The sequence below is a fragment of the Mauremys reevesii genome, linkage group 2 (assembly GCF_016161935.1).
Source record: "Mauremys reevesii isolate NIE-2019 linkage group 2, ASM1616193v1, whole genome shotgun sequence".
NCBI lineage: Eukaryota > Metazoa > Chordata > Testudines > Geoemydidae > Mauremys > Mauremys reevesii.
In genome coordinates, this window is record NC_052624.1 from 215,040,422 (window position 1) to 215,055,754 (window position 15,333).

General features: G+C 44.5%; 1 protein-coding gene and 1 pseudogene across 3 annotated transcripts in view; one reads left to right on the forward strand and one right to left on the reverse strand.

Annotated features, from left to right (window-relative positions):
- Positions 1-9,987, reverse strand: part of LOC120399270 — an 89,174-nt pseudogene extending 79,187 nt beyond the window's left edge.
- Positions 6,269-15,333, forward strand: part of SPIDR (scaffold protein involved in DNA repair) — a 312,390-nt gene continuing 303,325 nt past the window's right edge. For all 3 annotated transcript variants that reach the window (XR_005595058.1, XM_039527363.1, XM_039527365.1), the window contains exon 1: positions 6,269-6,516. Coding sequence is in view for 2 of the 3 variants with exons in the window: in XM_039527363.1 (XP_039383297.1) it covers positions 6,502-6,516 (15 nt within the window). In the remaining variant the exon portion in view is untranslated. The remainder of the gene's footprint in view (positions 6,517-15,333) is intronic.

The window sequence follows — 15,333 nt, forward strand, 5'->3', positions numbered from 1 at the left end:
TTCATACTGTACTCCCATGGTTAGCCTGTATCAGAGGGGTAACCGTTTTAGTCTGGATCTGTAAAAGCAGCAAAGAGTCCTGTGACACCTTATAGACTAACAGACGTTTTGGAGCATGAGCTTTCGTGGGTGAATATCCACTTCGTTGGATGCATGTAGTGGAAATTTCCAGGGGTGGATGGGTGTGTGTGTGTGTGTGTGTGTGTGTGTGTAAACAAGAAGCAGGTTAGAGATAACGAGGTTAGTTCAATCAGGGAGGATGAGGCCCTTTTCTAGCAGTTGAGATGTGAAAACCAAGGGAGGAGAAACTGGTTTTGTAGTTGGCAAGCCATTCAGTCTTTGTTTAATCCTGAGCTGATGGTTAGCCTGCTGCACCAGTGGGCCAGTGTCCGAGCCCCTCTTGGGCCAGGCTGCAATAAAGTTAATACACGCTGCCTCAGCATCAGTGCCTGAGCCTTGGGTAGACAGCGCATTTGTGTCCAGCCCCCTATCATTGATAAGTCAGATCTTGGGGTCCTTACCAGTGCATTGATTTGGGGGTGCTGCGACTCCCTGTTTCTTAGCTTGACATTGTCCAGTCCCCAATTCTGGGGAATCCCACATATTCCCCTCCTGTGACCCAGGCTTGGGCCAGTCAACCTTGTTTTTTCTCAGAACCAACCTAATTAGCAACAAACTCATCAACCAGTCTGCTTGCAGTACACAGGTCCTCACCGACAACCTCAGGTCATATGAACACAAATCATGAAATTGTTCTAATCCAAACATTTCATACAACTGTTTCATACTGTCTCTTTACCTCCCCAAATGGGGAAAAGGATAATCTATCTGGCTTGTCACTTCCATATAAGTTACACATTGATGCTTTTGAACCCACCTGAAATTTTTTCCTGTAAGCCTCAGGGGTCGCATCAAACTTTAAGGAGTTTAGTTGTCTTAAATTTTTCATAGTTTACAATTTCTATTCCATCCATTTGGCTTTAGGCATCAAGCCCCTTTGCACCACCAATGGAGTTGAAATCTGATCCTCTCTGATGGGGACCTGGTACAAATCATAAGCTTTTCCAAAGCTGGTTAGATAGGAAGAGGGATAGACACCTACCAATGTAGCACTTATGCCCCATGCAGAAATGTCATCTTGTGGGTTATCCCCACCTACTGATTCATCTGGCCTCTGGTTCCCTAGCTCATGCTGCCTCTGTTTTATGCTGTTGCTTATCCTTCTCCTCCTGGCCTGGTTGGCATAGCATGTCCCTCTCCTCCTGTTTGGGTTGGCGTTTATTTGTCCTGGTCAGCTCGTCATTTCTCCTTCAGTCCCAGACTCCTTTTTTTCCAGCTGCAGTTCTCTGCTTCGGTCTCCCTCAATTTACAGCTTATGTCACTCTCAAGCCTAGCTAAGGGATCCTGGTTGAGGTGAAGCTTGGCCATTGTCCCCAATTGCTACAATATGCTCTGGTGGCCCTTGGCAGGGGAAGAATAGAGGACCCTGGCATAAGTGGAGAAGGAGTGCACAGTCTTCCTAGCATAGGGAGAAGAATGGGGGATCCTGGCATAGGAAGAAAATAATAAAAAAATAAATAATAATTGGAGATATACCAATCTCCTAGAACTGGAAGGGACCTTGAAAGGTCATTGAGTCCAGCCCCCTGCCTTCACTAGCAGGACCAATTTTTGCCCCAGATCCCTAAGTGGCCTCCTCAAGGATTGAACTCTCAACCCTGGGTTTAGCAGGCCAATGCTCAAACCACTGAGCTATCCCTACCCCTCCTATGGGAGGGGTCACAGGGAATTGCTGGCAGTGGAGCCATGGGGGACTCTGGTGTGGGGGCCACTGATGGAAGGGAGGTATGGGGTTGGATGGGGATGTGCACAGAGTCCCTGTCATGGAGGGTATAAAGGGGGGCACAAAGATTCTCCTGGCAGGAGAGGGAATGGGGGATCATAGTACAAAGGGAAATGAGTGCAGCACACAACGGCCCTGGCATGATGGGGGTGGGGGGGGGAGGGTTGCAATGAGTCCCTGAAATAAAGGGGAATGGGAGAGTGGCCCACAGGGTGGGGAACAATGGAAGAATGCAAGGACCCCTTGTGCACAATAAGCTCAGCCTAAAAAATCAACAAGCATGTGACTCCCTCCACTACTAGCACTGAATACAAAGGAAAAAGCAAATATGAAAATGTCAGCCACCATAAAATGTGCCTGGTAACACTGTGATTCCTAGATTTTACTACTAGTGTGGTATGCATTGGAAAGTCCTCTGCTGTACAAAGCTACCCTCTGCTGGCCAGACCAGGAGCAGCGTGGGGTTCTCTTGCACAAACAGTTGCCATATGACTTAAATAGAGAAAGTGGAGCTCTTCCAAAGACACATAACATGTAGCTTCATTCAAATACTAGTTACTGTTTAAAAAAGAAAAGCAGACATTAAAATGTTCTTCTGATTAAGGTGTAAATATTAATGCAGCTTACCAAAATCTGGCACTTTGTTTATTGCCCAGGTCCACAACCAGTCTCAATTCTTCAGAGCCAGCTACCATATCTTCAAGCTATCATACCACCACCACCACAATAAATTTAATATGACATTTATGGTGTCAAACTTCATAATTCTCCTCCTTTGATCACCTAACTTTGCATATTACTCCCAAAAAGTTACTAATGGCCCAGCATGTAAAAAATCACTAATAACCTACTCTTTAATTCTTGTTCTTCGAGATGTGTTCCACATCTGCATTCCACTCTTAGTCTGCACTTGCCCCGAGCACAGTTGTTGGAAACTTCAGTGGTACCTTTCAGGGGAGCTGGAGCACCCTCAACTGCCGTGCGTCTCTGCGTGCAGGTATATGGGCAAGGCTGCCCCCAACCCTCCTCAGTTTCTTCTTGCAGGAATATTCTGATGTAGGTGGTAAGGTCTAGGAGGGGCAAGCTCTGTGGCTGGGAAACATACGGTAATATCCAACCTCTGATTCAGAAGAAGAATCACCTTCTCCTGATCAGAGGGGCCATCCCTGTCAGTGCTGGAGACTGGTACCGAAAGTCTGGAGAAGACTAAGAGAAACCAATTCATTGATGGTTTTTCCTCTGGACAGTACCGACCAATGAGAACTCTGGGACATGGGAAGTTGAGAAGGTATTGGGTGCTGCACTGAGGAGGCTGGCGCCATGTTCTACTCATATTGTAGGAGCAATCTCCTACACCACTAGAGACACTGGTATCAATTAACTCAAGTCCCTTGCTGCTGCATATGCCTCTGGAATACTCTTTCACGGGTGTGTGAGATGAAGACAGTGCTGCAGATGATGAAGGCACCACTTTGGACCCACAGACTTTGGGCCCTGGCACTGGGAGTCAATGGTGCCATATTAGCTAATGGAGGAATGCTTTGATTTTTTGCATGCACTCTTCTAAACCCTTTGTGTTCTTGCTTGGCAGACTTGGGGATCAGTGATCTGCCTCTCCCTGAAGTGTTGTTGTAGGCCTTGTTTCTTCCTAGGTGCTGGGGAGGAACAATGGTGCTTGGACTCAGACAACATCACACAGGCATTTCTCACAGAAGCCAGAGTGCAGGGCACCCTTCCTGACTAAGAAAGCTCTGAAGGTAATCTCAGAGCAGCCTCCATCAAAAGAAACAACCTGGACACTCTGGATATGTCTACATTGCAATTAGACACCTGTGGCTGGCCCATACCTCTAACTTGCTCTAGCCCTGCAAGACAAAGGGGCTATTTCACTGCAGTGTAGACACTGGGCTGAGCTCTGGGACCCTTCCACCTCACGGGCTCCTAGAGCCTGGACTCCAGCCGAGCCTGAATGTCTACACTGAAATTAAGGGGCTGTTTAGCCTGAGCCCCGTGTGCCCAAGTCACAGGTTTTTAATTGCTCTATAGACACACACTCTTTTTCTGGTCCTTGCTTGAAGTAATTACAAATCTGGCACTGATCTCTTATGTGAAACTCACCCAGACACTTGAACAACTAGTGCATGGGTCACTCAGAAGCATCAGTTTACAGCACAAAAGACAGGGCTTGAAATGCAGTGACAGAGGCATACCTCGGTACCAATAAATTGAATCCCAACATTGGGGAACTGAGAAACTAACTTTCACTATACAAAAAACTTATCTATTAACTAGCATTAAAAACTACTCCAACAGGTAACTATACATAGAGAACTTGCTGAAGCAAGACAAACGGATTTTTAACAATCATCAGTAAGAAGGAACTGTGGGGGATTGGGCAGCTTTATCCTTTATACGCACACACAGTGGTCTGCAGCAAGAGAGGGTGCTTGAACTGCCCCAGAAGGTACCACAGAGGGAAAAATTTCTGACAACTGTACTCAGGGCAAGCACACAACAAGAGTGGAATGTACTTGTGCAATCACTCAAAGAATAAAGACTGCAACACAAATGTACTGTTTCAGGGACATCCATCATAAGAAATATTCACATCCACTGTCACGAATACTGCGGGACAAATTCTGAAGTCCTAATCATTTTTTTTTTCTCCTTGGGTACTGAACATCCTTCCATTGAAATTATTTAGAGTTTTGTAACCCTTCAATCTTTACTAAGGCAAAAGCTGACAAGAAAATCCTTTGCCAAATGTGCAGGTCCTTTAAAAGCGATTCAAAAATATTTTATGATATCTTGTATGGAATATACTCTATGAATATACTGTTGTTGTAAATTAATCACGTTAATAATTTCAATATAAATTATTTATAATACTCTATTTAAAGATCTGCTACTCAGTACAAAGTGTCATTTAAATATTTTGGAAACATTTAAGAGCTATAACTTTAGAAGCATGGGAAACTGAATCCCTAAACTACATTTGAATCAGAGACAAATTTGTTCAGTCTGAGTCGTTTATATAAAAAAGTAAATGTTGAGAAGGGGGCATAAAGTAATTAGTCATTTCCTCACAAGTCGTGTACTACTTACATATGGATTGCAAAGTATTATTCACTTACTCAGTGCATCATTGAAAATTAATTGCTATTCCCTGTGAACTCCACTAAAGACATGGGTTTTTTTGCTAACAGGGATTTACATTTTAATATTTGTTTTTCCCTTAAAAATATTAGTTAAAATAGAAAATGTGAAATATATATAATTTTCATTGTGCAGTGGCAGGTGCCCTTTATTTTGTCTCATCTCTGATCTTGAACATAACATGATGAAGCTATTGATTCAGGTAAACAGCAGACCTGAAATGCCATCTAGACAAGGCATGCTGTTTCTTTATTAAGATGTATACTTTTTTGCCACTGCCTCCTTTCCTGGGAAAGAAGAGCCACTTACTAGGTAGTAGCCATCAGCATGCCCTCGGTTTCTGAGGACCTGATCTTGCTACTCTCCCTTCATCGCTGAAAAACATTTTTATCATGATCTCAGCCTATGTTTATAGCTTCACCTATAACACCACTATATGCATGTTACTGTGCTTTGAGCAGGGGGTTGGACTAGATGATCTCCTGAGGTCCCTTCCATCCCTAATAATCTATGATTCTATTGATCTGCAAGTTATGAGCTTTTAAATGATCCCTCCCAAGAGATGCCTTGTACAAAAATTACAATAGCCTGTAGGGTGTGAACACAGGTACATTCCCTCACGATCATATAATCACTTCCTTTTGCAAAAACCTGGTTTTGAAAACAGATCTCCCGTAAAACTCAGCCAAGCCAAGTGATCCTGTGACCGGTGTCAGGCTCACCGCCCCAGCCGCTCTGACGGGGCGCGGCCGTGGGTTAGGCACGAGCTGCAAATCCGGTGCCCAACAGATTAGTTAACCCTGTAAGAAAACGTGCGGCCGGCCGCCCCGGCCCCAGAGTGGAGGCGGGGGGGCTCTACCCGCTCCCGCGGTGCAGGGAGGGGGCGGTACGGGCACGGTCCCTGCGCGATGTGCCGCCCCCCGCCCCGATGGGGTGTCCTTTGCCTCTGCCACAGCACCGCTGGTGCAGGCTCTGGGCCGCCCCTCCCCGAGAGCAGCGCCGGCCCGCGGAGCGGGGGGGGGAGGGTTGGCGCCCCCGGGCTTCCCTTGAGGGAGGCGCGCGCGCACCTTCGGGTCCACAGGCTCCCAGCCGCTTCCCACTGCAGGCAACGGAAGCTTCCGCCACCGGCCCGCGGGGGCAGGGCGAGCAGACCCCGTCCCCTACGCCAACAACCGCGCACCGTGCGCAAACTGCGCATGCGCACACTCAGTAAGGGCGTAAAAGGCACGACCGCTCTCCGGTCGCTTGGTGTCCGCAGCTGACGGCTAAACGGAAAACGAACGAGTGCCTCCTCTGTTACGTCACGCTCATCCCGGCACATCTATCCAATCAGAAGCCGCTGTGTCGCGGCGCCAAACTGGAAGACAGGGGGCGTGGTAGGAAGGGCGCAGGCCCCGCCTTCAGCCCGGGGACTGGAGTTCGGGCTCCCCGCGCCCCCTTCCGGGGCTTCCCTGTCACGTGGCAAGGGAGCGGCTGTTGCAGCGTAAGGGGCCGGGGGAGATATGCCCGGTAGGAAGGTACTACTGGCCGGCGTGAGAGCGCGAGCTGTGCGGCGCGGGCGCGGGGTCTCCGTGCTGGGGTCCGGGGGAGGACTGGAGTCAGTCCCGCTGTGGTCTGGCGCCAGGGCTATGTTAGCTTCCGTTTGTACAGCGCCTAGCACAGTGGGCCTCGTTCGGTACCGTTAGTGGTTTGATGTATAGGGGGTCCCTAGGTACATGAGGGCGCCTCGGTGCACAGGGTGTAAGGGGCTGGTGAAATACAAATATTAAAGCTACAGGGGCAGCTAAATTGCATGGGCAGCTCAGCGTGGACCCCCTCCAGAGGCAGAGAAGAGAAAGCATTGTTTGCTATTTGAACTTCTTACACACAGGGCATGCGCTCCTGTCAGTTTCCCCGTTTATAACATGGGGATAAAGATGCTGATGTCCTTTGTAATGCACTTTGAAATCTACAGAAGAAAAACAGTAGGCAAGAGCTGGCCATTACTGTGTTAGCTGCTCTGGGGACTGCAGCATATTTGTCTTTAGAGAGGGATGGTGGGCAAAAGTGAAGAACCCTGGCTGTTGTGGGCATCTCTTCGCCATTTGCAGTGCCCATGCTTACTGTTTAACCTCTGATAACTTGTAGAGTGGTTTTACAAGAGAGCTTGGAGCCATTCTGAGCATGGCATTACCACTGACCGACACCTTACTTGTACAAATGTGCACATGCTTAACTTTAACTTCATCTTCAAATGGTGTCTGGGCCGAAAGTTAAACACATGCAGAAGTGTTTGCAGAATTGGAAAACAACTGACCAGCTATCCCAATATGCTGCTAATGTCATTGGCATAGCCCAGTGGCTGTCAAACTTATTTACTGGTGACCCCTTTCACATAACAAGTCTCTGAGTGCTACTCACCTCTTATAAATTAAAAACACTTTAACACCATTATAAATGCTGGAGGCAAAGTGGGGTTTGGGGTGGAGGGTGACAGCTCATGACCCCCACCATGTAATACCTCCTGACCCCCAGTTTGAGAACCATAGCCAAAGTATAACAGCATTTTGCCTGAAAACGATGGTTCTGCTATATCAGGGGTTCTCAAACTTCATTGCACCGTGACCCCCTTCTGGCAACAAAAATTACTACAAGACCACAGGAGGCGGGACCGAAGCCTGAGTCTAGCTAACTCCCACTGCCCTGGGTGGGGGAGCCAAAGCTCAAGTCCCACTGCCCTGGGTGGGGAAGGGGTCAAAGTCAAAGCCCAAGGGCTGCAGTCCCAGCCAGGTGCCTGTAATGTGAGGCTTCAGCCCTGAGCCCCAGCAAGTCTAAGTCAGGCCTGGTGACCCCATTAAAATCTGGTTGTGACCCAGTTTGGGGTTGTGACCCACAGTTTGAGAACCACTGTACTATATGTTCCTTTCAGAGGTACTTAATGATCACTTCCAAATAGCAGACAGTCCCCACTCCTCACCGCCCCTTTCCCCCCCCCCGCCCCCGCATGGGAGTCCAGGTTAATGCTTTTCCCCATCATAATAAACAAGTCTTGTAACATTTCCCTGGCCCTTTGTGTGGAAGCTGACTGTTCCCATGTTTAGTTATAGAAAACTGCAGTGCTCACTAACCACCCGATTTTCTTTTCTTTTTTTTTTTCCTGTGGATTCCAATAAAAGTTTAATTCTTACAGGACAGAATATCATTCATCAAGAAGCTAAAACCTTGCAAAAGAACTCCCCAGCTATAGGTGTCTCTTCTGAAATTTTAATATAGTTCTTCACATTTCCAGCCTCTCTCTGGTTGTGGCCAAGAGGGCTAATGCAATTCTTGGATATATTAATAGGATAATATTGAGTAGTCCTAGAAAGGGTATATTTTCTCTGTATTGGCATTGGTGTGATTTCTGTTTGGATGTTGTGTCCAGTTCTGGTGTCAACAAAGTAGGAAGTTGGTAATGTACCCTTAAATTTCATTTAAAGTGAATTTAGTAATGCTATATTACACCATCATAGGTTCAACTCTGGTGGCTACAGTATCAAGCTCAACAGAGTGAAAGTCACCTCTGCTACCTCCTTCAGATTTAGAGCCTCTAGGAACACATAAAGACCAAGGATAGTGACCACACATACATTTATAAGTACCAGGTCTAGTCTGTTTTATTAATTTTATTAAAGTTACGATAAGGTTATGATTACCCAAGCATACAGAAATCCTATTAAGTCCTATACAGAAGTTACAAATATAGTTATACTTACCTCCTTAGTGGTATTCTTAAGGTCTGGTGACTGCCTTGCCAACTGATCAGTAGAGGGATGGTTCCTGCTAGTTTTTTTCCCCACAGGGAACTCATTTTACCCAGTTTGGAAGCCCTCTTTTATCTTGTGATTCTGACTACACCGAACACTTGGTGCATGTGCATGAAGGTGTCCACCTTCTTTTTCCTTATTTGTATTGTGTTCTCCAAGAATATTGAGGTATGCTATTTTTCATAGGTTGTGTATAGTTCCTTTTATACTTATTAGCATTGACAGACAACCTGTATCCTCCTGCTAAGACATATGTTAGAAAAAATGTGTCTCTAGGGCATTTTGTGATCTAAAATAAATCTTGTGGCTAATTTTTTGGAATACCACCCATTAATACATCTGTTCCCATAATTTTGTGGCATAGGGTCATTCTTTGGTCGCTTACTTCTGTCAAGCATTTCTTAAGCCTATGGCCTAGTATTGCTAAGCCAAAATCTTACAGGGCCTCAGCATGTAGGCCTTGCATTTCAGCTCTACTTACTTAGATGTGATAAGTGTATTAGGTATCTAACTACTAATCAATCTTATACTTCTACAATCTAAATCTATTTAGCATACAATGATTATAGATAACATGACATGACATTCACAATAAATGAATGATAAAATGAAGTAATTGACTACAGTAAATTGGAAAGGGTTCAGAGACGAGCTATGAGAATGATTAAAGAATTGGAAAATGTGTCTTACAGTGAACATGCTGTTTACAGTCTGCTGAATAAAGAGATAGTTAAGGGGTGACTTGATCAGTCTTTAGGAAGGTACATGGGAACAAAAATGTAATAATGGTTAAGGCTAAGATTTTGTCATGGTTATTTTTAGTAAAAGTTACAGACAGGTCATGGGCAATAAACAAAAATTCATGGAAGCTGTGACCTGTCTGTGATGTTTGGTTCCATGGTTTCCCCCACCACCACCGTGGTGGCTGGGAGCTGTGGGGCTGGTTTACCCTCCACCCACAGCAGCTGGGAACTGCAGGGTGATCATATTTCCCAAAGATGAAAAGGGACACCCCCAGCTGCTCACCCAAGGTGGCCCCCTACCCTCCTTCCATGTGAGGCTGTCTCCTGTTGATGGAACCCTGAGGAGGGACACCTTAGGAGTCTGTTACCTGTTGCTGAAACATTGCAGGGGGGGTCGCCTGTCACTGGAACCCTGCCAGGGCCCCGCTGGCTGCCAGTTCCAGAGTCCGGCAGCCCATGGGGCTGAAACAGAGAATCTCAGGGAGGTCTCTGGAAGTCATGGATTCCGTGACCTCTGTGACATAAACATAGCCTTACTAATGATCTCTTCAACCTAGCAGGGGAAGGTATAACACAATTCAAAGGCTGGCAGTTGAAGCTAGGCAAATTCTCACTAGACGTAAGATGGTAGATTCTCCATCACTAGAAACTTTTAAATTAAGATTGGATGTTTTTCTGAAGGAGGTGCTCTTGTTCAAACAGGAATTAATTCAGGGAAGTTCTATATGCAGGAGGTCAGACCATAATTGATCAGTGATGGAATGAAATAGATTTTAAATAAAGATCTAAGGAAGGGTGGATGGCACACAGTAACAGGGAGGCTGTTCCAAGAGCAAGGGCAATAGTTTCATTCATCTGGAAAACAAAATGTTGACTATTCTGGGAAGGGCTTAAGATGGAACCTTGCAGTTGAGTTTGAGGAAAAACAATTTTTTTATTAATAGTTGGTAGTTTTGGTAAGTTAATTCCTTTTCAGAAACCCATCAGTATTCTATTTTTATCCTCATGCACTGTATTGTGTGCTTGTGTGTGTGTTTTGGGCACCAAGGGGAAAATAAAGGTGTGCAGATTAACTTCCATACTAGAGTTTTTGTTATGCTTCCCTCCCGTCTTCCCTTCCCACCCCCCAACATCAAAGGTCTCTTTTAACTCTGAAGGTATTCTGGTGATCTTAAGTTGTGACCTGCACACTCTAGGGCACCCTACCTTTACCCTTTCAAGGGATCAAGGCATAACCTGGTTAACTAATTTAGGCACCCCTACCTTTTCCTAGTACCTAGAGCTCAGGGCAAAAGGCACTCGCCCGTACCCAGTTCCTAGGGCTCAGGGTGTAATCTTCTGCAGGTTTATAGGTCCTTTTTAGCAGTGAAAGAGCCTTACACGGTAATATCCTCCATAACCTCTATTAACTGTTACCAAAACAGAATACGCTCGCTACGCATACGATGCTCACTGCTCCCAATAAGGCAGACAAACTTTTCTTGGTGGCCAGTCAAGATTAGATCATCCAGGGCACCAGCTTCTGCACAGTATGATTGCCAGGGTGTTGAGGTCTGGCATCTTTGATCTTGGGCTGTGTCCTGGAGTTAGGTTTCAAATAACTTCCTTTTGGATCCAAGTTTATATAGTTAAAACTTGTGTCCTTCTTAGCTATACCTTAACCAATCATTTAAAACTAAAATACTACAAGATTGTATTTTTCACCAATCCTAGCCCACTACAAAACAATTCTTTAACTCCTCATTCCTCTGCACCTTAGTTGAATTAAATCTTGCAAAATTAGTTATGCAACAGACAGAAACAATGAAAGAATCAGAGACCGTACAGATAAAAAATAGAGAAGTAGGGATCATAAAGGCAAAACAATAGGAGTATAGACTGCATAATCACAACTGTTGATAAGTGGTTTCTTGTCAGACAGAATACAATCAAACAAAGTTTTCTTTAACCATCTTAAGATCTGTTTCTTTATCTGGTGATGGTGGGTGCTATTAGGATGGGAGTGCCTTCTGAACAGACAGATATTACATTGTTTTGATGCAATTTAGATGGAATGTGAGGATGTGACTCTGCTTCTTAGCTTATGGCTGCTGCTGTCATACTGTGGCTGCTGCTGCTTACTGCAGAAAAGGGCTTCAGACCTTACAAAGTTCTGGTGGATTGTATCTAGATTTTTATCAAGTATTTGGTCCCTAATACAGACATTGCTGCTATGAATTTGGGAAGGACTTCTATTTGAATAGAACTATTCCCGGTTAAAGATGGGGGGGAGGGAGAGAGAAAAGATTTAGGCACTTAACATTTAAGATAATTTAATTAAATTTGTTTATAAAACAGTGGCCTGGATATCCTGTGTACAATCTAAAACTGTAATTGTTCCAAACTCATAGTTTCATAGGGTTTAAAGCCAGCAAAGACTGTTAAATCATCTAGTCTGAGCTCCTGTATATCTCAAGCCATTACATTTTCCCCATATATCTCAATATTAAGACCAAATACTTTGGTTAGACCAGGTCTACACTGTAAACTTACACTGGTATAACTACGTTGCTCATGGTGTGAATTAACTGCTGACTACTCTCTGTACAACTTTAGAGTACTGGTCCACCCCTTCTGGTGTCCTCTCTCCAGCTGTGGACAATCTCTCATGCTTCAGAGGAGGGTGGGAGGGCTGGGAGGAGATGGAGACAAACAAAGCAACCTATTTACATCTGGACAATTGTGCATTGGGTGAAAAAAAATCCTTTATGCCCCCTGCAGGTGATCAGATGAAGCATGAGATTTGATTATAGTTAAGGCTCTGTGTTTGTCACTGCAGCAGCCCTGTGCTGCTGGCTCAGGAGCCGCCTGAGCAGCTCAGGCAGCCCCCGGGCCAGGTGCACCGTCTGCTGCTGGGGCAGTCTCAAGGGCCCCTTTGCCCCCCAGCAGCAGGAGTTTGGGTGTGGGAGGGTCAGGGCTTGGGTGTGGGGTGGTGCTTACCTTGAGGGGGGGTCCCCTCCCTCAGCTCGCCTAGATCTAATTGGAGCTGCAGAACCGGGGCTTGGGGCAGAGTGGAAGCAGCAACTGGAGCTAGGGAGCTGCAGTCGCCGCTTCCCAGGAGCTGGATAGGGACCCCGGCCCAGCATCTGCTGTGCCCCCGCCCCCAGGCTGTGACTTGCCCTTCTCCCCCCGAGCACCCTGCCCCCTCCCCAGCACCCACAGCACCTCCCCCCAAGCACCTATGCCCCCCTCCCCAGCACCTGTGGTGCCCCTCCAAATCCCCCCCCCCCCATTTTAGTCAGGGGTATTTTTAGTAAAAGTCATGGACAGGTCACGGGCTGTGAATTTTTGTTTATTGACCGTGACCTGTCCATGACTTTTACTAAAAATACTTGTGACTAAAACGTAGCCTTAATTATAGTCATCTTAATGAAGAATTGCAAGTTTTATGAGCATACTCAGGCACAGTGGGCAATTCTGTTCTCCCCAGGGCCCATGAAGGAAGGGAACTTGTAGAGTCATGAATTACAAGGCCAGATGAGACCACCACGAACATCCAGCCTGACTCTCTGCACACAAACCCTGTAGAATTTCTCCCAGAGTTCAATTAAATCAATCGTTTACAAAGATAGCTAGTCCTGTCTTAAAGATTGCATGATGGTGAGCTAACCACTCCCTTGGTGAGCTGTTCCAATGTTTAATTACCCTCAGCTAGGTAATTGCATCTTATTTCAAGGATAAATTTGTCTAACTTCAACTCCCAGCCACTGGATCTTGTCAGCAACATTGAAAGCTCCCCACTGTCACCTGTGTTTTTCAGCTTGTAAGTACTGCTACACAGTGATCAAATCACCTCTCATCTTTCCTTTGATAAGCTGAATAAATTGAGCTCCTTAAACTTCACATCATAAGGCTTGTTTTACAGCCCCTGGATAATTTTTGTGGCCTTCTTTTGAATTCTCTTCAGTATGCCCACATCCTTCTTGAAACATGGATATTAGAACTGGACTCAGTGTTTTTACCAATGCTTCGTACCAGGGCATTGTACTTGATATTCCCCCTTTTATATGTCCAGGGGTTGCATTAACTCTTTTTACCACAGTATAATTCTGAGAGCTCTTGCTGAGGTGATTATCTCTGATGACCCCTAAGTCTTTCTCTGAATTATTGCTTCTAAGGTAGTCCCATCCTGTGAGTGTAACCTGTATTATTGATGCCAAAATGTATTGCTTTGCATTTGGCTATATTAAAATTAATTTTTTTGGGATTATGACCATTTAACCAGGCAATTAACCTGTCGTCCTCATTATTTACTACTACACTATCTTTATCATCTGTAAACTTTACCAGCAAAGATTTTATATCCTCTAGATAATTGATACAATTGTTAAATGTCATTGGACCAAGAGTCAATCCCTGAAGAACCCTACTAGAAACAGCCCTATTAATTAACATCTCGCTACTAATAGCTACATTTTGAGATCTGTCAGCCAGTTTTAATCCATCTAATGTGTACTCTGTTAATTCCATATAATGCAAGTTTTTAATGAGTGTCATATGGTATGGAGTGAAATGCCTTGGAGAAATGCAAGTATACTGTATCATCAGTTATCTTTATCAAATAGATCTGTAATCCTATCAAAACCACAACAGTTTTGTGTGATAAGGTGTACCCTTCATGGGGTCATGTTGGCTAGCATTAATTATATTTTAGCCTCTAATTCTCTGTTGATAGAGTCCTGAATTAACCATCCCATTATTTTATCTGGGATTGACATCAGGCTAATCTGTCTATAGTTCCCTGGGTCATCCCTTTTACCCTTTTTAAATATTGGAACTATGTTGACAATCTTCCAATCCTCTGGAAGTTCTCCCATTTTCCAAGATTTGTTACTAATGTTAATTTTTAGTTCAGAGAGCTCCTCAGATAACTTCCACTCAAGAGTCTTAAAGGAACTATTGGGCCTGTTGATTTGAAAACGTTTAATTTTAGCGATACTGTCTCATATCTTCCTTTGTTACAGATTATAAACTTTCTATTCCATCCACCACATCGAATGAGATGGTTACATCCTCTTGCTTCATTCCAAATTCAGAACAGAAATAGCTAATATTTCTGCCTTTTTCTACTTCACTGTTTACAGTTTTATTATCTGTATTTAGCAATGGATCTATACTTGATGTAGGATTTTTTTTTTGTTTCTAATATGTTTTTAAAATGCCTTCTTATTATCTTTAACTCTATTGGCCATTGATATTTCATTTATTCCTTCCCTTCTCTGTTACCTACATTTTTTAAAATTTGTATTTATTGCCATTTACTTCTCTTTTTTTTCCATTCTGTATAAATACTCTATTTTTTTGTTGTTGTTGTCTTATTGCCACTTCCACTTCTCCTTTTAACGATGATGGTTTCTTGCAGGGCATAACTTTTTTTGTGTCTGTGGAATCATGGCTTTTTGGGCATGCGGTAGGATATTTATCTTGAAACAGATTAGTGTAATCCAAATGCTCTGATCTGATGATGATCATCACAACTTTGTTGTTGGTGAGATGAGAGCACTTTTCTCCTGAAATCCCAAGCAGCACTGGTATTTAATAATAATATTTCGCATTTAAAGAGCTTAATTGTTCTAGGTGCTTTACAGACATGAAGATGTGATTGTAGAATTCTTGGTGCTGCAATCTTAAACCCCAATTCTGCATTGTAAAATGAGTGTGCAGACTACTGAAACCATGGCAAGCTCCACTGGGTCTCTGCAATTGCAGCAGGCTGCCCTTTCATTGTACACTGCGGAGTCAGGGTGAAGTGCCCAGTCCTGCCAAC